General features: G+C 41.6%; 1 protein-coding gene across 9 annotated transcripts in view; it reads left to right on the top strand.

Moving 5' to 3' along the window:
* Positions 1–23984, top strand: part of LOC140895616 (OX-2 membrane glycoprotein) — a 136000-nt gene that overhangs the window by 16565 nt on the left and 95451 nt on the right. For 8 of the 9 annotated variants that reach the window (XR_013634463.1, XR_013634462.1, XM_073305836.1 and 5 more), the window contains 3 exons: positions 912–1232; positions 1887–2159; positions 5340–5450. Coding sequence is in view for 6 of the 9 variants with exons in the window: in XM_073305836.1 (XP_073161937.1) it covers positions 912–1232; positions 1887–2159; positions 5340–5450 (705 nt within the window). In the remaining 3 variants the exon portion in view is untranslated. Of the gene's footprint in view, positions 1–911; positions 1233–1886; positions 2160–5339; positions 5451–9943; positions 10029–23984 lie in introns of all 9 variants that reach the window. The other variant, XR_012154291.1, reaches the window with a different exon arrangement.

Here is a 23984-nt window from a genome sequence, read left to right as displayed (position 1 = left end):
ACCAGAGCAGTGAAGTGACAGCTCACTGGGTCCTCTAAGACGGAGATTCTTAAACGGGGGGACACGGAATGTATTCTGAGAGCTGGCTGCCTTCAGAGCTGGGCTTCTGGGGAGCAGCGGCTGCTGGCCAGGGGCCCAGCTCTGAAGGCAGCACCGCCACTGCTAGCAGCACAGAAGTAAGCATGGTATGGTATTACCAGCCCAAGATGGAATGGCTCTTCTCCACACACAAAACCAGGTGCACCCCTCACACCAGTAACAACAGTGTGATGCCAGTAAGCAGTATCTCACTTAAAATTTACATTACTATATACTTAAATGGCTCTGTTTGAATCAATGCCTTAATGTTTTTACTATTTAGTGAAAGTTGCACATAGCTGGGTTTTTTTAATTGGTATGTGTACTTGTGTGGCAGGAATGGGCCATAAACTACTTCAGGCAGAAAGAAGGGGGATGCAAGCAAATAACGTTGCGAACCACTGCTCTCAGAAACCAGTTAATTTCAGTCTCCCTCTTTCTCTGTGTACATAGATAACTTAATGGATTCTTTCTCCATCTGACTCTGTGGGAATGGCTTTGGGTCTCTCTTGCTAGCCAGTCTTCCTTTAACCTCTTATAAAAAAAAATCTTTTGGGAGAACCAGAAGCCATATGTGGATTTAATCAAGTGGAGGTAGGTGTATAGAGGGGTTGGTAAGGAGATGCAGTAAGTGGCTTTCCCTTTTTGATGGTCTAATAAAGATGGAGGTCAAGGACCTCGGCTGATGTAAATCAACAATGCTCCGCTGAGGTCAATAGAATAGCCCCAATTTACATCTGCTGGTTATCTGGCCCAGAAAGTCAGCAAGAGACTTCTAAGCATGACCGAAGGTGATATTTGTCTATTTCATGTATTGTTTTATATCACTACAGCAGACACAGTGATACAGAAAAAAGTGGTGGAGGTGGGTGGCAATGTGACCTTGAGCTGCCTCCTGATGGGATCTTATGACATTCTGCAAGTTACATGGCAGAAGACAAATACTAGAGAGAATTTGGCTACGTACAGTGTATCTAAAGGAGTAACTGTTGCTGAAACATACCGAGGTCGATTAAATTTCACACGCCTGTCACTAAATGATACGGCCATCACCCTCTGGAAAGTTGGAATCCAGGATGATGGATGTTACAAATGCCTCTTTAATACCTTTCCCACCGGAGCCATCCCACAAGACACCTGCTTTACTGTCTATGGTAAGGTTCTCTGTGGGGAAGAATCTCTAAAGGGAAGGGAAGGTGTTTTCTAGCTGCAGCATTTGCTTGCAGCATTCACTGGTCAGTTGCATCAAGGACTCCAGCCCTGGGAGCTTCCCCGCAGCAGTACCATGTCTGTACTAGCTGGAACTGCGTTAGAAGAATACCCTATCTGTTGCTGCTAGAGGGACTCCAGCAATGTGAGCCGCCTCACTGCAGGCCCCTGTTACTGCATGTGGAGACTCTCACTGTGAGCGTCCTTACTTTAATGTCCTCTAAGTGCCGCCTAAAACTCATGGAGGGGGATCTTCCTCCCTGCAGGGTCTTCCCAGGCATGGCTAGGACTCAGGCTGCGTGAGCCTCATTGCACAGCGCTATTGGTAGCAGCTAGGAGAACATTGTCAAGCGGCCACATGATTTATCTCTTGGTAGAAACCCTCAATTCCGGGATCTCAAAAGAAGTTAATGCCTCCATGATAGTTCCCTTCAATATAGGAGACCAAGGGAATAGGGAATGAATCATAGCAAGGGTCTGGGGCAGGTGGACTTGTTTGTATTCCTTCCCTATGGGGCTGCATCAGAATGCAATGAGGTACATTGGTTTCGATGCTATTCCATTTGATCAAAAGCTCCTTGCGTTTGTGTGTGTTTCAGAGCAGCTCAGAGGATCTCTCCATTATGTAATCTCTGAAGGCAACTTGACAGCCACCTGTTCTGCTAATGCCTGGCCTCGTCCTGTGATCTCCTGGATTGTGCCGAAAGCTCAGAGTGAAAAGACAGAAGAGGTGGTCACGCACCCCAATGGAACATTGTCCGTCATCAGCAAACTCTATGTCAACCGTTCTACAAGCCTGGCTGGGCAATTGCTGATCTGCAGAGTACGGCACATGGAGAAAGACAGAGATTACAGTGTGAAAGTGGAAGACGGTCAGTTAGTGATATATACATGACCAGTGTTAATGTCCTTTTGGCTGCAAGATTTTGTACTAGCATATCTTCAGCCCCATTTTTGGATGGGGGGGAGATAACGGGAAACTAATGTCCAAGAAAGAGGAGAGGCAAGTGTTTGTGTGGTGGGGAGGGAGAAAGAGAGAGGATCCTACTCTGAGTTCAGCACTGCATTGGGGTTTGGTGCAGGAGTCGGCAGTCTATCACTATGTGCTCTGGAGGGGAAAAAAAGTTAGAGAGCTCTGTATTGTTACCAGATTTCCCATTACTTCGGGGTATGCTCATTTATTAGGGTTACTCTTCTGAGGGCGGCAGGTTCTGTAATTCTGTCAATGTACTGCTTGTGTCACTTGTGTTTTTTGTATGTAGCTCTACTTCTCCCTTCTGCAAGTCCCCTCCCAATGGAGCTATCCTGCAGGACCTAGTGCCCCAGGGCTGGGTTCCTCAACTCTAGAATCAGGTGTGCACGCACACACATACACACACACACACAGACTAACAAACCAAGTCTGAGTGGACAGGGTCAAGCAACACTTTCAAGCTGACCCCTTATTTGCCCCTGGACTCGGTAGTCTGGGTCGAGGAGCACTTCCAAGCTGCTACCCTCACATGTCACAGGTTCAGCACGTCCCTATCCCCACTTTCACATTACAATTGTTCTGGTAGTAACCCACTTGATGAGCAAACCCCACAGGATTTTGGGGCACTGCAGGGATCTTTAGCTTAGGTAAGAGGAGCATTGCTGCAGAGTAAATGGGAAAGCCAGAAACACAAAGGAGTAAAGTTCAGAGAGAGCAAGAGGGAAGCAACCAGCTTAACCATAAAAGTTATTTATTGAATAAAAGTGATAACCACACCAGGAAAGCCTAAACAGACACAATAGTTACATGATTAAGGAGTACAAAAACTGATCAAACAAGTCAGGGTTAAAAAGTTATACCTGAGGTAGAAAAGAAAACAGAAAGAGAAAGATGGGGTCTCACCACTCCACAAAGCTTGAACTGGTTGGGGTTCCCAGGTGATGATGGTAGCTCAGGGTCCTGAGTGCTGGAGACAGGCAGAGCCCCCAGCACGATCAGTCAGGAGAAGAGGGAGTCCCAGTGGAATGGATGCGGTGTTTGAATCCAGGCATCAGAACACTTACTTGAGTGTGGGTAGGAGTTTTTTGTAGGGAAATAACAATGGTTCAAGGGAGAACACTAGATTTGTTTATGGATAAACTGTTGACTCAAGGTTTCAGAGTAACAGCCGTGTTAGTCTGTATTCGCAAAAAGAAAAGGAGTACTTGTGGCACCTTAGAGACTAACCAATTTATTTGAGCATGAGCTTTCGTGAGCTACAGCTCACTTCATCGGATGCATACCGTGGAAACTGCAGCAGACTTTATATTCACGCAGAGAATATGAAACAATACCTCCTTGCTCAAATAAATTGGTTAGTCTCTAAGGTGCCACAAGTACTCCTTTTCTTTTTGCGAATACAGACTAACACGGCTGTTACTCTGAAACCTGTCTTTATTGACTTAAATATGAAAATGAATAATTCAGTCAGTACAGTATCACTTGTTGTTTATTTTAATAATGAATTCAGTTACGTGCTCTCTGCCCCTACATTTTCAGTGTGACATCAACTTTTTGTTTTTTTACTGCCAACCCAACAATGTCAGTGGAGACTGGTGTTTTGGGTAGCTGGGAGGGAGACATTTGAGGCTCAATTTTTATAGGTATTTTTGGATTCATCACTAAAGTATTTGAGCACATCACAGTGCTAATGAATTTGTCCTGCCAGCATCCTGGTGAGGTAGAGAAGTATTATTAGCCCAGTTGTTATAGAGAGGAAACGGAAGCATTAAAAAATTAAGGGCTGAATACTCAAAAGGAGTTACGCTCCTTTCATTGTTTAATTTCCACTGATTTAAATAGAAATTAGGAACCTGATTGCTTTTGAGCACTCAGTCTTTAGTTACTAGTCCAAGGTCGCACAAGAATCCTGTGAAAGAAATGGGAATGAAACCCACATGGCCCGAATTATAGTATATTCGGTGCTTTGACTGTAAGACAATCCTTCCAGTTTTATAGCACCTGGGAAGGCATGCAAGGCAGTTTGGGACTGTGGATTGAATCAATTAAACTGTATGATTTTTAATGATCGTTTTAACACAAATGGTTAACAACCAGGACTGGTCAAAATTTTCCACCAAAAAATTGGATTTTTAATATTTTTATTGAAAAAATTCAAAATGACAATTTTAATTTCATCTGCAGTTGAATCTCTGGTTTAGGTTTTTGAAAAGAGGTGAAAATTTCAGTTTTGAAAAGAAATCAATATTTTGGTTTTTTAACTGTTTTTGTTGAAAAATCAAAAAGGTATGTGAAATCGAACTGTTTTTGCAAAATGTGTCAATTTGGACAAACCTGCAATTTTTCAAAGAAAAACAATTTCAGATGAAAACATTCAACCATCTCTTATTGACACCATGGGCATTTTTGGCTTGATCCAATTCTCATTGAAGTCAGCGAGAGTCTTTTCATTAACTTAGATGAGAATTGGATCAAGCCCTTAAATTGTCATCGTTGGGGTTCCATTGCTAATTCCACTTTGAGATGAAGGAAAGCAGTTTACATGTCTTTGAACTATTGTTTAAGCCTGCTTGCAAGCATCATTACATGCACTCAATTCATATTTTGAAGGTTAATTTAACCTTTGCAACTACAATAGAAATATTAACTAAGAAGAAATGCATGTTTCTTTCATAAATGAAAACTTGGAATCTGGAATGGGTAGGATTCTTCAAAAAATATCATGGCTTCTGAATACACAAGGTCCTGCTTATTTATCATGACAGCGATGGAGAGACAGTAAGGTTTCTTTGCTGGTAATGATTCTGGTTACATCTTGTTAGCTTGATGAAATGTTTTCTGATTTCCCAGAGGTTGTGGAAACAGAATAGGGGAGCAATAAGTGGTGAAGATGGGCACCGCAGGTATTTTGACTTGTGTGTTGTCAAAGATAAATTTACTCAGCCAATGTTGCTCTGAACAACTCTAGTGATGACCTAAATAGAACTTGGAAAGAGCCCCACATCGCCGTGTTCCCCATTACGCCCTCTACATTCTCTCATGTATCTGAAGTGCCTTTGTTTGATTTTATTTCCCACAGGCTGGTGGTTTTCAGTTCCTTGGTTGCTGGCCACAGCGGCCCTACTCATAGTTTTTGTTGTGTTGGTTCTGACTGTGGTGTGCTGGAGAAGACGCAGGAAAAAGCAAAGCGGTGAGTCACTCTTTCAAGTGAAAGCCAATAGCTGATTGACTGTGTTGCTTCCACACAGGTGGTATTAAGCGCTTGTAAAATGGCAGTTGCACAGGATAAATTGTGCCTGCTGAGGTGTGTGTGGTAGTACCATATGAGACAGGTACATTTGCGAGTGTTATTTCCATGTTTATTAGAGGTTGCTTCAGTTTCTTACAATTTTGGAAACTATTTGTCTGAGATTCTCTTGGTGAGGATAATACACTGCATATCATTTCAGTTAACTCCAGATTAGCAGAATTAGGTTAAAGTCACAGCAAAGCATAATTTCTGAATCTCATGTTCAGAGTTATGACTGCGCAGATCAGGTACCCTTCCCGTCTCTATTGGCTTTACAGGGTCTTACACAGGAGTCCAATCCAAGTCTCCTCTGAGAGGATTTTCAGGAAGGAAACAGATGACTTCTTCCCTCATTTTTTAAACAATGACCCCACTCACAGACGCCATCAGAAGAAGGGATCTCACCTGATCATCAGTTGGATTTTAATTACTGATCAGATTCCCTAATATAGTCCTTGGCATCTTTTTACTGATGCAGAGCACACACAATCTTGTTATGGTCCCATAAAGAATGAAAAACAAACAACCCCCCACACCCAATTTAAACTGTATCATTCACTAAATCCCATTACTTTGCAACAAGATGGACAAGAGGGAGTCTTGGTGAGAGCTGATTCTGGCCTCCATTGTTCTGTGCAGGTTTCACATGAAAAACCCATTTCACATGAAAAACCCAATAAACACAATAATTCTTCAAGGGAAAATTCAATTTTCCTTCTCCCCCTCCACCAGTAAAACATGGACAGGGGGCTCAAAAGGGGCAGCGCTGTAAAGTCAGGGATATGGACCTGTACCGGTGGCCACTTCTTACCAGTGCACTGTACTGGCGTTTACCACCTTACTTTCACTCCTGGCTCCAGCACTGGGAGACTAGGCCTCCTCATTGAACAGCTGTGCGCAACCCCAATGCCTCTCCTAATTTCCCAGGCCTAATACTTAGTCAAGCTGCCTGGTTTCATGGTCTCCTTGTTTCCATCCCCCCACCCTACACGCTCTTGCTCCTCTCAACCCATACCTTATTTGTATTTATTTTTATTAACTCCTAAATATTCAAAATGACAGAAAGGTCTGCACTCCTTATGTTGCTATAAAATGTAAGAGCCCAGCCCCAGCTTGTAATGTAGCTAATTCTAACAACATCTGAATTAATGCAAAAGTGCATAGACAATTAATATAAATGAATTTATAAACAAATAGAAGAGATGATGTGGTTTCTTAAAAGATTTGATGGGAGCAAGCTGCAGAATTGGGAAGTTGACTTTTTCCCAGGAAAAAAAAAGAATCTGCCCGGCAAGCTAGAGAGAGAAATCTCCTCCTCCATGCAAACAACACGAAGCAGCCAAACTATTTTTTCCTTCTTGAAACATGTTTTGATGAAACAAACATAAGAGTGTATTTTTTTCCAATCAAAATATATCAGAATGAATCTTTAGGTCAAAATATCCCAATTGCATAAATTAGTGCAACTCCACTGAAACTAGCAGAGTTGTGTCCTCTTACAATAGTGATTAAATGGATGGTGAAAAACCCACCCAGAGAGAGGCTGAGAGCAGAATGCAATTGCTTTTGAATTGTCCGAGATTTGGATATATGGACAACTAGCACTGGTCTCTGGAGACGCTGCTTGAAATGCAAAGGTTTGCGAGTGAGCTTTGCAAATATGGCTTCTGAAATAGTTATCATCAGCTGGAGCTTAGCGCTCTCCGGAAGTAAATATCAGTCTCTTCACTGAAAATTTGCTCAACTCAGTGCAAATATTGCAAATTTGGTTTGACAGACCTCCCTTTACACACTCACCACGTTCGCAGTGCTGTGTTGTGATGTTGCATCCTGACAGATATAACACAGAATACTTTTCACGCTGCGAGCCCAGAAGAGGCTTGTGTGTGTTCCAGAAGCTCACTGTTGGAGCTTGGGGTCAAAGAGTGGAAGACAGAGAAGCACAGAGTCCCATATGCCAGTGTTTGTCGGCAACTTCATCCCAGTAACATTAACCGATCAAAATACGTTTTGATCGTTTAAAATCTAAATATTTCCTCCCATTTCTAAAATCTGCCTGCTCATTGTTATGTTAATATGTGACTTTACCAGAAGTCTGGAAGGACCCTTTACCTCAGTTCTTTTAACGTACTCAGTGCAGGTCTGGACCAGACTATTAATTTCTCACTTTTCTTTACATACAAAGAGTTTTATAGAACACGTTGAGTTGTACTTTTGTTAGTTTGGAAAACTTAGAGTAAAGTCCTCTGCACAACAGTACTTTCTCTAAGGTCATTGTAACCTCCTTTTATATTCCTTGCTGTGAGGGACAAACTGAGGAAAGGTGTTTCCCATCCTTTTAATAAACATCAGATTCGCTGAAGGCCTCATTGTTTAGTTTATGCTGTAAAATACTCTCCAGAACTTGCCCACTCTAATCACTTTTTTTCACTTTCCAGCATCTGGTTTTCTACTTGTTTTTATCTATTTACTGAAAACTGCTGACAGACTCTTCGTCTTGTGTATGATTTTTTCCCCCAAGAGTTATTTGGTAGACAATTTTCTTAAATTAATTCCCATTTTAGTTGGAGGGTCAGTCATACAAGATGGTGTACAATAGGTCTGCATTGTATTGGCTGCTTTTTGCTTACCCCCAAACTGATAAAAAAGCAGACAAAATCAGAAAAATAGTTAATAACAGCACATTGTCACTCACCAGGTCAGCTCCCTGAGCATCATCAAGTCACATCTACTAACTCAATTGTCACAAACAGTTTGCACTGCCATGAGTCCTGCAGAGGGAGCAGGATTCTGTTTCGCTTCTTCTATCATCAAGAGAAGTGTCAGCTAAGTCCTGATTGCAGAATCTGTATTGCTGCTGGTGGTGGGACAGGCAGAAATGGTTTTTTTTCTGCTATATTTTTTTCTAAATCTCAGGCTGTTTGCAGCACAGGCCATTTGGGACCTGGGTGGTGGGGGAATCATTGCTCTGTTTAGTTAATAGAGCAAGTTTGAGCTCATATAATGGCAAGAAGAACTATGGAACCACCCTGTCAAGGTTCCTTCCCCACTCTGAACTCTAGAGTACAAATGTGGGGACCTGCATGAAAACCCCCTAAGTTTATTTTTACCAGCTTAGGTTAAAACTTCCCCAAGGTACAAACTATTTTACCTTTTGTCCCTGGACTTTATTGCTGCCACCACCAAGCATCAAACAAAATATAACTCGGAAAGAGCCCACTTGGAAACGTCTTTCCCCCCAAATCACCCCAATCCCTACACCCCCTTTCCTGGGGAAGGCTTGATAAAAATCCTCACCAATTTGCATAGGTGAACACAGACCCAAACCCTTGGATCTTAAGCACAATGAAAAAGCAATCAGGTTCTTAAAAGAAGAATTTTAATTGAAGAAAAAAAGTAAAAGAATCACCTCTGTAAAATCAGAATGGTAAATACCTTACAGGGTAATCAGATTCAAAACATAGAGAATCCCTCTAGGCAAAACCTTAAGTTACAAAAAGAACCAAAAACAGGAATATACATGCCATTCAGCGCAGCTTATTTTATCAGCCATTTAAACAAAACAGAATCTAATGCATATCTAGCTAGATTACTTACTAAGTTCTAAGACTCCATTCCTTTTCTGTTCCTGGCAAAAGCATCACACAGACAGAGAGAGCCTTTGTTTCTCCCCCCCTTCAGCTTTGAAAGTATCTTGTCTCCTCATTGGTCATTTTGGTCAGGTGCCAGCAAGGTTATCTTAGCTTCTTAACCCTTTATAGGTGAAAGGGTTTTTTCCTCTGGCCAGGAGGGATTTTAAAGGCATTTACCCTTCCCTTTATATTTATGACACACCCACAGTAACCTTTTATCATGTTCAAACTATAATCATATTTCAAAGTGAACACAGTTTTGTAAGGAGTCCCCTTCAGATTTCACTCTAGCTCTTCCCCTCATTTCTTCTTAGTTTACTCCCCCCCAAAAAATTGTTACCTTTAGACTTGGTGTTGCAGAGACTGATGTCCTCTTGGCTGCCTTTGCAATCCATTAATGCTTTTAAAAGTGTTGGCCAGAGCAAATTAGTAAGGAAAGAGACAAACATCCTGCGTGGGCAGTTTATGCTACTAATTTATTGTTGCAGGAGCCTGCTGGAACAAAGAACAAATCATACATATGTCAGTCTGATCCCACTTGCTTGGAAGAGAAAAAAGGAGCTAAGAGACCAGAGGGTTAGGCCAGAAAAAGCTATTCACTGTGTCTTGTCAGTACTCTCATGTAGAGCTGACTGGAGGACAATTCTGTTCCACAGCAACTTGAAAGGTTTTAAAATTTGTTTTTGTTTCACAGAGACAAAACATTTCAAAGGTTTTTGTGAAAATAGAATTGTGTATCTCTGTCTCTCTCTACCTATCTAGGATTGAAACCTTAGCTCCCCAAGTGTCTGTTCATGTGTCCTGGAGGACAGGACATTAGCTGGGATGCAGGAGAACCAAGTTCAAGGTACTCTGTCTCATTCAGATGAGAATTTTTAATTGTAGTTCACTCTTAACCAGGCAGAGCCAGGACTTAAAGCGGGGTCTACCACATCCTAGGCCGGTGCCCTAGCTTCCAGGCTGAAGAGTGCCAGAGAGGTTGTGTGCATCTCTCTCAAAATATCTTCCCAACAAAACTTCATTGAACCAGATGTGTGTATGCAAAATGTTTCAGCTTCAGTGAAACAGCATTGCCACCAGAGCTCCCCCTTGGGTTAGGATGCAGGCAGCATTGTAGAGACTCTTCTCACTCTAGTGCCCCGTTTGTCGGCCAACCTGGTTCTGCAGACCATCCGCACACTTAAAGTTCAGTCACCTTCCAGGGTATCTAAGTCCTGCTGTAAGCTGGCTTCTTCCAATTGACCTCTTCAAAGTCCCTTTACCCGTCTCCCATTGGGTCCACAGTGAAGTCCTTCTAAAATCAAACAGAACTTAACAGAATCACACTCTTCTTTTGCAGAAGAGCAGATCCCAGGACTTATCCCTGGGCCCTAGAGCTCAGAACTACAAACAAAATTAAACTCCCCAGGCTTCCCATCCCTCTTGGGCTCCTCTTCAGCTCCCAGTTTCTATGACAGAGCACCAGCCCCAGGACTGCCTCCCTGGAGCCTCATTCCAGAGGCTCCACACAGGAGTTAGTACCACTCTTGGGGCTCAGCTCTCCAGCCACAACCCAGCTCAACTGCTCTCCTCCACAGCCAGCCCCTAACTTTGTCTTTGTCTTGTGTTTTGGCACAGCAGCCTCATCATGTGAGGCTATGACCGCCATTTTTCTTTATTAATTTTTAGCCATTTTTAAAAAAAATATCCTTTCGCTCTGTCTAATATCCTTAAGGAAATACAGCAAGGCTGCTTTTTTGTTTATTGTTCCATTTCCCTGACATTCTCCCTAGTCCCTTTTGAGAAAAATATTTGATTCCAAGCCAGCTCTTTTTTTAAAAAGAACCTTTCTTTCCATAGAATATTGTCCACAATGCCATAGAAGATGATCAACATTTTCATTGGTTTTGCATGCTTTACCTAACCCAGCTTTATATCTTTTTAATAAGTTTAATGTATCATCTAAGACTAACACTCTAAAAATGACTACTTTGCTTTTTCTATGATGAATGTGGAGTATAATATTATCTTTGATTTTTGAGCATACATCATTCTTCATCCTTTTGTTTCCTTAGTCCATAGGTCTTGCCATTCCTTTGCAAGCTCCTTCATGACCATTCTTGTACATTCTTGTCTACTTAATGGTATCTTAATATCCACCTCCTCGTTTTTCAAGCTCTGTCAGCCCTCTCAAATCCAGATATTCCAATATGTGCCAGAATCCATGCATTTGTAAGCAGAGGAATAGTCCCGCTATTGTGGGGAACTTTCCTGGCTTCTGCACTACCCCAGTGAAGTGGGCTAGTGAAAGGATCTGAGTCCTGACCCCCACTTCCTTTACCCAGTGGTCTCCCTGCCCTTGAGGACTCCCCTTCCACTCTCCTGTCTGACAGAGTCCTCGTAACCCCAACAAGGCTGGGCCCAGGATTCCTGGGGGGCTTAACCCCCGACCCTGCTGTGGTCACCTAGGACAGGGGCTAGCGTGTCCCCACTCCGGGGTACTCTCTCTGCACTGGGCACTTCTCTGACCCACTGATCATTACATACAATTTAAAGCAAATGCAAGTTATTTAATCAACAATTAATTTTAAAAAGAATAAGGAAAAATGGGAAAGATTAAACACATCAACCTGCTCTGTGGCAGGGAACATCACAAACAGTGTCTCTGGAATGTCAGGGCAGTTCACAGTCTGTCCTTGTAAGTCCCAGGCCTTCTTCTCAGGCCCTGGGTGTGCTGCAGGGATGCTGCGGGTTGGACACTTGCTCTGGTGGTGGCTACACGCTCCCAGGCTCTAAGTGGTAGGACCCTTCTTCCCAGTGTCGCCCCCTGCAGGCAGGGTCACGATCCAAGCCTGGCCTGCAGAGCCTCTTGGCTGAGGTGTCTCCCTGTGCTGGGCCCGCTGCCCAGGGTCCCCCTCGCTCTTCCCAGCTGCTCACTGCACCCAGCTCCGGACTGCTCCAGCCCCAGCTCCACCACTCTGTCTCAGCACTGCTGCTGCTGCTGCTCTGCCTCCAACTTCCTGGGCTGCTTCTTTGGCCCCTCTGCCTCCGGTTGCTACAGCTCTGCTCCCAGGACAGGGTCTGCTCTCTCTGGATCTGGCCCAGCTCTGCTCCCCAGCTCAGCTCGGGCCCCTGCTTTCTCCTTAGCTCAGCCCCACTCTGTCTGACCCAGGCAATTCCAGCTCACACAGAGGACGGGATCTCCCTGGCCTCCTGACTTCCTGATTAGCCTGCCCGCCCTGTCATTCAGGCTGACCTGGAGCATTGGCCTCTCCCCATTGCTCCTAGGGACTGGCGGTCTCAGGGTCCTGATTCCCCATTGACCCTTCCCCCTTTTAGTACTGGGAGCTAGCAACTAAAACACCCCCACTGACTGTTAGTGAGGGGGCAACAGTCCCCTTACACAATTGTTACACAGATACCTCCTTGCATTATTTCTGATGTTAGGAATATTATGTCACTTATTATGTCATGTCCACTCTCCAAAGTCCCTGTTTTGATTGTCATAATGCCTGACAAGGAATAAGATAAAATTAAACCTGCAGCTGGTTGCACATCTCTTATGCAGATTAGTGCCAACATTATTCCCATTACTTCAGCCATCAGAACTGTCACATAATTTGATAGCCTTTTAGATTTCTGGATTCCAAGACTGGGAACATAGAAGGCTGTTCCCACTCTCTGTTCTATCATCTTTTGATCCATCTGTATGGACTTGGCAAAGCTGGCCCCATTTTTCATCAATAAATTCAGAAATTTCATTGGCCATAATGTGTGAGGATTCTTCTTCTCTCAGTTTTTTCATACAATTCCAAAACCACTCATGGGGGAATAACTTTCCAGCTGTAATTTGATTTCCCATCACTACAAATTTTTAGTTCTCTCAATTTTTCTTTTTTACGTATCTCCTGATATTCTGAGGAAATCGGTGGCAATCCATATAATTTTGTCTACTAAGCTCCCAGTAATTTTTATAAATCTGTTGTGAACTTCTGTTTTCATGGTTCCCTTTTACCTTTGCCCAAAAGCTTAGAGCTAATAGTTCCATCCTTAGATTTATAGGTGCTTCTCCGTGGGTATCTGCAGTGGTGGTGGTCTCCTTGGACAACATGCCAATCACAGAGCTTGGACCCGGAGCAGTTCCAAGTTTCTAAGATTTGTTTTTGAGGCTGAACCAAAAGGTTGGCATTTGTAGTCTAAAACTGGTCTTGCTGTATACATCATCATCAATACCATCTTATCTGCACCCTTTTTGTTTCCAGCTACACTTTTAAGTAAGTTCATCCTACTTGTACACTTTTGTATGATATTATCTATGTGACCTTTCCAACTTAATTTATTATTAAACTCTATTCCCAGAAACAAACTTTTGAACTGTATGAATTTTTTCACCATAAAGAAATAAGTTCCAGTGTTCACGAATTTTCTTCCTGGTTAAAAGTGTTCCCTTTGTTTCTGCAAGTGAATTTACATCCCCTATCATTTTGCTGAAGTTCCTCATTTGTCTTTTCCTTACCTACTTTGTCTTTTATGCTTAGTTCTCATAACATAGACATCTGCAAAAAGGGAAGTACCTATTTCCGACTGCACGCTTTCTGGGAGGTCATTTATCACAATGAAAAACAAAGTAGAGCTAATAATACTCCCTTGTCGAGTTTCATTTGTAAGCTTGTAGCTTTTTTATAAAGCTGTCCCCACTTTGACTTGTATGGTTCTGTCTCTTAAAAAGGCCCGTATCCACCACAAATGTTCTCTTTATTTCAGTTTTGGCTAGTTTATAGGAGGCCTTTTATCCATAGCATGTCAGATGCTTTTTCAGTGTCCAGGAAGACTGTTAGCATAAAGTTCCTAGTCCTTATGCTTATTTTGTCCTTCATTTCTAATCTTATTATATGGTCAACTGCACATCTTCCTTTACTTTTCTTTGTACCTCAGTTATAATATCATTTTTCTCCAAATATATCACTCATCTTACATGTATCATTTTTTCCCCATGATTTTCCCCACACATGTTGTGGGGGCAATAGGCCTATAAGCATCAGGTCTTGAATGGACCTCGCCTGGCTTCCGAATTGGTATTACCATTGCTTGTTTCCATTCTATTGGCAGCAATCCTTTTCCCATATATTATTATAGAATGCAGTAGAATCTTTGGCCCCCTTCTGACAAGTGTTGGAGCATTTCATTACTTTATATTATCTTTACTGGGAGCTGTATTTTTTCCTTTTTCTAATTGCTGCAATACTTCATACTAAAATTTTTGTTTAACACATCATCAGTATATTCTCTCCAGCCATTTAATAGTTCACAGTTTTCCTCATGAAACTTATTGCTTTGATTCATATCGCTACTGACCTTTTGGAATTCTTTTGCTAAAATGTCTGCCTTTCCTAGGCTGGACACCTCAGTTTCATTGTTTACGATAAGACCAAGTATACATTTACTTTTACATCGAATCCCATTCATTCATAGAATTTTGGAAAGCTTTGCATCTTTGTTCCATTTCCCACAGAAATTTCTCCAACTTTCTTTTTTTGTCTTTTTCATAATCCTTTGTGCCACCACCTTACATCTTTTGTAATTCATTAAGTCTTAACTATTCATTGTGTGTTTTGCTTGCTTGCATGCCTTATGTCTTACCTTGATTGATCATTTGCAATCCTCATTCCACCAGGGAACCAGATTTCTAAGTCTAGGGCAGGGGTAATCAATTATTTTTTATCAAGGTCCAAATTTCTTGGTCAAGGTATAGTCAAGGTCCAGACTCCAGAGAAAATACTACAGAAATAACAACAATGATAAAAAGGAAATAAAAAGATTTTGTGGTCCATTCAAAAGAGTCTGGTGGTCCGGATTTGGCCCCCAATCTCCCTATTGACTATCCCAGGGCAATTCGATGTTTCGTAAATGGCCGGATCAGCTGCTGTTGTAATTCCTTTTATTACATTTGTTGTAGAATTGTCCTAGGTTGTCACTTGTACAGTTACTACATAAATATTTATCACATTTAATCTAGGAAAGCTCCTGGTCAGCTTTTCGAAAATTCCAGCTAGGACTCTTTTGGTGTTTTCAACATTTTCTCAGCCTTGGCACTCAATAAGTTAATGGGAAGTGATCACTTTCCATTATCTTCTCTCTAAATTTCTGAGCTGCATTTACTAGCTATATGATTTGCTGCAATTCCCACATCCAAAACAGAAAAGGATCCAACCATAGAATTAAATCTTGTATTCAATATTACGCATATCAATAAATTGTTCTAAGCATTTATGATTTAGGTAAGTTTTCTTACTTCCTCATAACTTATTATGACCTGTATTAATGTCTCTGCAAATTATGAATGGGTTTTTGACATTCTAAAATAACCAGTTTTTCTGATTCTAAAATAACTAATTTTTACATGGATTATAAACATTATAAATCCGTATATACCGGTAAGTGTTTTTGTTCTGCATGGGAAACTCAATAGCATTATAGTTAAAACTTAGTTTCTGCATATCCATGTCTCCTCTCGGTCCCTGCAGAGTATATCATGCCTCAGTAGATTGAACACAAGTTTACTTATTAGCTGTGTTTCTTGCACACACATTACATCAGGTTTTTTTCCCATTTCAAAGATGGCTTTCTTAAATTCCTGTCCATGCATTATTAAACTATGTGCATTCCAGCTAAGGATTGGTAAAACCATTTTAATTAATCTGTATTATTGCCTTTATTTAAAATTGCGTAAATGTGGTCTATCAAGAGATTGTCTATTTTTAGATATTTTTCTGCTGCTTTTGCTGGTTTTAATCCTTTCAGGTTTTTTCCCTGTGTGCAAGGTAGTTAATTACTTCTATAAACTTCTCTTTACCTAGAAGCAATACATCATCTTCCATTCCTCTCACATTCTCCTCCCTGACCACATGTGTGTTCTGTTATGCCATACATCTTTTCTCATATTTGAGTATTTTTCTTTTACTATTTTCTGCCGTAGATACTTTTTGGTAACCTCTGCATAGGATACCTTTTGAATGGTTTTATTTCTTTGTATTTCTGTAGCTTGTTCTGCTACTGCACATCCTTTATATGCTGCACCTTGCTTTCTCCTGTAATTGCTGCATTTAGGTTCTGTTCCTTCTACACAATTCTCATATGAGTGATTTACTCCACATTTACTGCACCTCTTTGTTCCCTTATAAATAGCTGCAGCATATCCAAACATTTGACAATTTTATAGCACCTCACCGGGGGGGAATATATGGTTTACCCAGCAAGATTGATACTCCATTTAGACCGTATCCCAAAGTATCCAACCTTTAAGTGTTATGCTTACGGCCGTAGGTGGCCATGTTTCTCCCTCTTTCCTACAAAGTAACTGTTTAACAAACAATACTATCTTCATCTGTACTCTTTTTTTTTCTATCATCCTTGGACAGCCCCAGCACCACTCCATACATTACCTCTCTTCCTTCTGTCAGGAATTTAGGCAGTTGACAAGTAACTTTCATTTTCCCTATGGTTACAGTTTTAAGAAGCTTTTCAGGTTGCTACTTATGTGTACATTCTATCAATAGATTTCCACCCTGCATTTTTTTAGCTCTTTGCATGTCACCAACACTGCACTTGAGCCATTCTGCCATTTTCAGGGCATTAACCTCTCCTATTTTCACATCTTCTGCCACTGATTTGACAACAATGAAATCAGGGCTGGCTCTAGGTTTTTTGCCGCCCCAAGCAAAAAATTTGCTTCCCCAACTGCCCAAGCAAAAAAAACAATTAAAAAAAAAAAAGGGTGACGGGAACGCTGCCCCTGGAATTGTGCCGCCCCAAGCATGTGCTGGCTTTGCTGGTGCCTAGAGCCAGTCCTGGATGAAATGTTGACTTTTATCCTATTTTTGTTGTTCGTTTCTATGGATTCCTTCTTCTTCAAATCCTGAAATGTAAAGTGTTTTTTTTCTTTTTTCCAAGCTGAGACCATTCCTCATCCCCTGCTGCTTCTCCTTCATAGCCTTGTCCTTCTCTCCCCCACCTCCTTTATCAGTTTTAGTGTTCAGCATCTTTTCAGCTGGGGGCCCAGGGCCAGCTGCAGCCATCCACTCAGCCTGCTCCTATAGCCTGCCGTCATCATCTTCAGCCAGACACCAGCATTCAGCCTGACTCAAACCTCAGCCCAGCAGCTAAGCCCTATGTCAAGGTTCCTTCCCCATTCTGAACTCTAGGGTACCGATGAGGGGACCTGCATGAAAAACCCCCTAAGGTTATTTTTACCAACTTAGATTAAAACTTCACCAAGGTACAAACTATTTTACCTTTTGTCTCTGGACTTTATTGCTGCCACCACCAAGCGTCTAACAAAATATAACTGGGAAAGAGCCCATTTGGAAACATCTTTCCCCCCAAATCACCCCAATCTCTACATCCCCTTTCCTGGGGAAGGCTTGATAAAAATCCTCACCAATTTGCATAGGTAAACACAGACCCAAACCCTTGGATCTTAAGCACAATGAAAAAGCAATCAAAAGAAGAGTTTTAATTAAAGAAAAAGTAAAAGAATCACCTCTGTAAAATCAGGATGGTAAATACCTTACAGGGTAATCAGATTCAAAACATAGAGAATCCCTCTAGGCAAAACCTTAAGTTACAAAAAGAACCAAAAACAGGAATATACATTCCATTCAGCACAGCTTATTTTATCAGCCATTTAAATAAAACAGAATCTAACGCATATCTAACTAGATTGCTTATTAACGCTTTACAGGAGTTCTGACCTGCATTCCTGCTCTGGTCCCAGCAAAAGCCACACACAGACAGAGAGAACCCTTTGTTCCACCCCCACCCCTCCAGCTTTGAAAATATCTTGTCTCCTCATTGGCCATTTTGGTCAGGTGCCAGCAAGGTTATCTTTAGCTTCTTAACTCTTTACAGGTGAAAGGGTTTTTCCTCTGCCGAGGAGGGATTTAAAGGTGTTTACCCTTCCCTTTATATTTATGACACCCTATCTGGGCCTGGGCCCAGGCCAACCTTCCCAGCCCCTAACTGCTGGCCTTCCTCCCCTTTAAATCCTACACCCAGTACAGGTGTGGCAAGGTGGGGCTAGCTGAACAGGGCTGTCTATCCTGGGCCTCTCACCCTTAAATTGGCAGGCTAACCTGTTACAAGCGTAATTTGTCTAAATTTTATTTTGTCAGAAATGTTCCAAATATTTCTAGTCTTAAGTGTTAAGGCTACAGCATCTACAAGCTTGAAGCTTCACGCTCAGCCAAGCATGGATGCAGCCCTAACAACGCTGTTCACTTGATACTGCCGACCAGATGATGTAATTGTCTTATGATGACAACATACTGTTTTATAATCTGCCAGACTTCCATCTTCTATGCTGCTAAATTTAACCTGTGTGTCCTCACTAGGGACTTTGGCAAACCATGCTGGAATAAAGGTGAACTCATGCAAAACTTGATATAAATCTCTTCTGAGGAGGAAAAGGTTGGATTTAATGTTCTCTTAGCTAAACTCTCCAATCAAGTAACAAAAGCGTCTGCCAAGAAATTCTGATTTTATGAGATTTTCCCCTCTAGTTTGGCATAACTAATGGCTGAGATCATATGAAGAAGCATTGCATCTTTGTGGCTTAGAAAGAAACCACTGGACTTTCTCCGATTGGTAGCCCCAAAACAGACTTTTCATGTCTTCCACTGGAATGACTACAGAATATGCCATAGTGGACGGATAAGCAGTGAAATTGATTGCACAGCAGAATAGCCTCAGATTTACTAGGGCCAAAACCTAGTCTGATAGAAGTTAATGACAAAATTCACATGGATTTCCATTGAAGCATCATTTCACCCTAAATATGTAATAATTCTATTGTCATAGGAGTAAGTGGGTTAGCAAAGGGATGCTGTTTCGTCTTGCTGTGCAAATTTAGACCCATATTCAAAGGTGACTTTTAAGAGGGTTTGTAAGTTACACAAAAGTAAGTGAGTGTGCATCTAACAGCTTGTCTATACTAGAAAGTTGTGCAACCTTAATTATAACAGTATAGTTAAAGAATTACAATCCTCCTTGTATGGATGCATTTGTTTTATATGTGTGTTTTATATTGGTATAGCTGTTCCTGTACCGAAAGGGGAATGACTATCCCAGTATAAACCACCTTTATATCAGCATAATTATGTCCACACTAAGACTTTTACTGATATAAATATGTCAGTTAAAAAAAATCACATCCTTAACCAAAATAGTAATACCAGTAAAATTTTTAGGTGTAGACCAAGCCTAAGTAAAGCAGTCTGTTAAGTGTCCACTGGCATCCGGGACGTAGGCCGGAGAATGTAGAAGGTGTAAGTTTGCCAAAATTTTGACTCCCTCTTGATATGCTGCCACTCACTTAGACTTATCTGAGTTAACCCACCAAATTTTGCTTTGTAGTTGAGATTGAAAATGGATGTTTACTTGTGTATTCATTAATTTGATCCAGGACAAAGGTTCTTACCTACTTGCCATGATATGGCTTTTTGCTGGAAAAATGGCAAACTTACATCCAAAGGCAAAATTGTGAATTTTAAAAATTTTGCTTTTTTTCACCAAATCAGCTCCACACTATTCTGTGCAAAATTAGCTTTTTACCACCTCATATTTCCCAAAAATATATATGAGGTGTGAATGAAAATGGTTTTGTTTTTTCTCATCAAAACTTGGAGAGAAAAGTATCCCCTCTTACCCCCGATTTTGCCAAAAGCAAGAATTTGTGTTTTACAGCTCTAGCAAGAATAAAAATTTTAAGTGTCACGTGAGATGAACAAAGATATCAGGCTGTCTTCCTTACGTTGCTGGAAGCGTAATGTTTGCAAGTCGGTCATTTATAAACCACAGATGGACAAGGCTTTCCATAAACAGGTGAAATGAGTGGGGGTGTGCTTGACATATCTCTAGATTTATAAAATAGACTCTCTGCCCCAGAAGCTCTTACTTAAATATTTCCATGATATCCACCACTATTGTATCTGAGTACATTACAGTAATTAAAAAGAAATACAAAACATCAGCATACAGAAGGATGATTTAGTAAAATTACTGTTCTACAGCAGACTCTTGTTCAAGCCTAATTAGTTAAAAGACTTGCATCATTCCCTGAAGGCATGGTAGATTCTCAGAGGGAGCTGATCCAACAGATGTAGGGTCTTGGCTGAGAACACTGTGAGTGTGTCTACATTGCAATAAAAAACCCACAGCACTGAGTCTCAGAACTTGGTTCAATTGACTCAGACTTCTGAGGCTTAGGCTGCGGGGCTAAAAATTACAGTGTAGACACTAAGAGTCACTCAGAAACATTGAATTGTTTCCTTTCAATACTATGGATACATTCTAATATAAATACAAATATAAAATATAGGTATATAATATTAAAATCAATATTTTACTGTAAAGTAAAACTAAATGAAACATTGATGTTAACAGAACAAGAAAGTCAAAACCATTAATTTCAACTGTCTTCCATCAAAAATGTTTGTCAAAATTGAGACATTCTCATACAGCGTTTCAATTTTGATGACACTACCTTTTCCGTCAGAAAACTGTTCCTTTGACAGTTTTTCAACCATCTTTTGTACTGTCCTGTCTCTGAGAGTGGTCAATGCTGGATTCTCCAGAGAGAGGTGTTAAACATCCATACTGTAACATGTGGGGTGGGGGAGAATATCCTCTTGACCCCAGCTGCTGATCAGTTTATGTTCTAAATGACATGACTTTATAGCCCTTGTAATTTTTATCCTATCTGTGCTACTCCCAGAGAGAGAAATTGAGCAAGATGTTTCAAATTGTCATAAGTAACATAGCCAGAGGTTTTCCAGCTCTCTCATACTGCAGATCATTCCTCTTTTAATACCACAGGTGTGTATTTATCAAAAAGTTGAATTCTGTGGTCCACCAGCCAAGGCTCCACAATTTGAGAACTGCAGCTTTTGAACAGTATTCAGTGCTCATACATATTCTCTCTCATGTACAGACAAAAATCAAGAGCAAGTTACTGAGACATACAGCTGGTCAGAAAATGGAGGGTTTTTTCAATGGAAAATTTAGAGTTTTCAGTGAAAATCGAAAACTGAAATGTTCTGGCCAAAAATCAAAATATTTAATTTGCCAGCCTCGTCTCATCGAAATTGTAGTTCAGATGTTTCATGCTCCTGTTCTCTCTACAGACTTGGTTCTCTGGCTGTACTACATTTCCCATTAGGCACCACAGTCTCCTCTCTTAGTAAAATGAGGCAGTGCTTCATGCAGTTGCATGGCCACAATGCATCATGGGAGATGAAGTCCAGTTGGGAAGCCTGGCCCATCCAGGAGATCAGAAATATGAGGGAACCAAACTGCAACTCACATAATACATCACACTGGCATTTCAGAACTGATTTTTTTTTCAGATTTTTGGACATTCCATTTTTCTACCAAAAAAATCCCCAAAATTTTCAGCAGAAAGCAGACACTTTTTTGCTAAAAAATTCATTTATTTGAAAACCCAATTTTCCATCATAGAACAGATTTGATGAAAAAATTTCCACCAACCCTGTTGAGATTATTGTGTAGCCAGGCTTGGTTCTAAAGTAGCAGGTTGTGATGTGATTTCTTTTATTTTGCATGTCTAGTTAATCATTTAAACCTCACTGAATGAATCATAGAATCACAGGGTTGGAAGGGACCTCAGGAGGCCATCTAGTCCAATCCCCTATACAAAGCAGGACCAACACCCACTAAATCATCCCAGCCAGGGCTTTGTCAAGCCGGGCCTTAAAAACCTCTAAGGATGGAGATTCCACCACCTCCCTAGGCAACCCATTCCAGTGCTTAACCACCCTCCTGGTGAAATAGTGTTTCCTGATATCCAACCTAGACCTCCCCCACTTCAACTTGCTTCTTGTTCTGTCATCTGTCACCACTAAGAACAGCCTAGCTCCATCCTCTTTGGAACCCCCCTTCAGGTCATTGAAGGTTGCTATCAAATCTCCCCTCACTCTTCTCTTCTGTAGACTAAATAACCCTATTTCCGTCAGCCTCTTCTCATAAGTCATGTGCCCTAGCCCCCTAATAATTTTTGCTGCCCTCCGCTGGACTTTCTCCAATTTGTCCACATCCCTTCTGCAGTGAGGGGACCAAAACTGGATGCAATACTCCAGGTGTGGCTTCACCAGTGCCAAATAGAGGGGAATAATCACTTTCTTCGGTCTGCTGGCAATGCTCCTACTAATGCAGCGCAATATGCCGTTAGCCTTCTTGGCAACAAGGGCACACTGCTGACTCATAGCCAGCTTATCATCCACTGTAATCCCAACGTCCTTTTCTGCAGCACTGCTGCTTAGCTGGTCGGTCCCCAGCATGTAGCAGTGCATGGGATTTTTCCTTCCTAAGTGTAGGACTCTGCACTTGTCCCTGTTGAACCTCATCAGATTTCTTTTGGCCCAATCCTCCAATTTGTTTAGGTCACTCTGGAACCTATCCCTATCCTCCAGTTTATCTACCTCTCCCCCCATCTTCGTGTCATCTGCAAACTTGGTGAGGGTGCAATTAATCCCATCATCCAGATCATTAATAAAGATGTTGAACAAAACCGGCCCCAGGATTGACACCTGGGGCACTCCGCTTGATACCAGCTGCCAAGTAGACATCAAGCCGTTTATCACTACCCATTAAGCCCGACAATCTAGCAAGTTTTCTATCCACCTTATAGTCCATTCATCCAATCCATACTTTTTTAACTTGCTGGCAAGAATACTGAGGGAGACCATATCAAAAAGCTTTGCTAAAGTCAAAATATATCACATCCATCGCTTTCCCCATATCCACAGTGCCAGTTATATCATCGTAGAAGGCAATCAGGTTGGTCGGGCATGACTTGCCCTTGGTGAATCCATGTTGACTGTTCTGATCCCCTTCCTCTCCTCCAAGTGTTTTAAAATGGATTCCTTGAGGACCTGCTGGGGACTGAAGTGAGGCTGACCGGTCTGTAGTTCTCCAGGTTCTCTTTCTTCCCTTTTTTAAATATGAGCACTATATTTGCCTTTTTCCAATTGTCCGGGACCTCCCCCGATAGTCATGAGTTTTCAGAGATAATGGCCAATGGCTCTGCAATCACATCAGCCAACTCCCTCAGCACTCTTGGATGCATTAGATCCGGACCAAGGACTTGTGTGTGTCCAGCTTTTCTAAATAGTCCTTAACCTGTTCTTTCACCATTGAGGGCTGCTCACCTCCTCCCCATACTGTGTTGCCCATGCAGCAGTCTGGGAGCTGACCTTGTCTGTGAAGACCGAGACAAAAAAAGCATTGAGTACTTCAGCTTTTTCCACATCATCTGTCACTATGTTGCCATTCAGTAAGGGTCCCACACTTTCCCTGACCACCTTCTTGTTGCTAACATACCTGTAGAAACCCTTCTTGTTACCCTTCACAACCCTTGCTAGCTGCAACTCCAATTGTGCCTTGGCCTTCCTGATTAGGTGAGAGGGATAGGTCAGTGGTTTAAGCATTGGCCTGCTAAACCCAGGGTTGTGAGTTCAATCCTTGAGGGGGCCATTTAGGGATCTGGGGCAAAAATTGGGGATTGGTCCTGCTTTGAACAGGGGGTTGGACTAGATGACCTCCTGAGGGCCCTTCCAACCCTGACATTCTATGATTATACCCCTGTATGCTCTAGCAATATCTTTATACTCCTCCCTAGTCATCTGTCCAAATTTCCACTTCTTGTAAGCTTTCTTTTTGAGTTTAAGCTCACAGAAGATTTCACTGTTAAGCCACACTGGTCGCCTGCCATATTTGCTATTCTTTCTGCACATTGGGATGGTTTGTTCCT

This window comes from Lepidochelys kempii, chromosome 1, assembly GCF_965140285.1.
Source record: "Lepidochelys kempii isolate rLepKem1 chromosome 1, rLepKem1.hap1, whole genome shotgun sequence".
In the NCBI taxonomy this organism is placed as follows: Eukaryota; Metazoa; Chordata; order Testudines; family Cheloniidae; genus Lepidochelys; species Lepidochelys kempii.
This window is presented reverse-complemented; position numbering and strand designations above follow the sequence as displayed.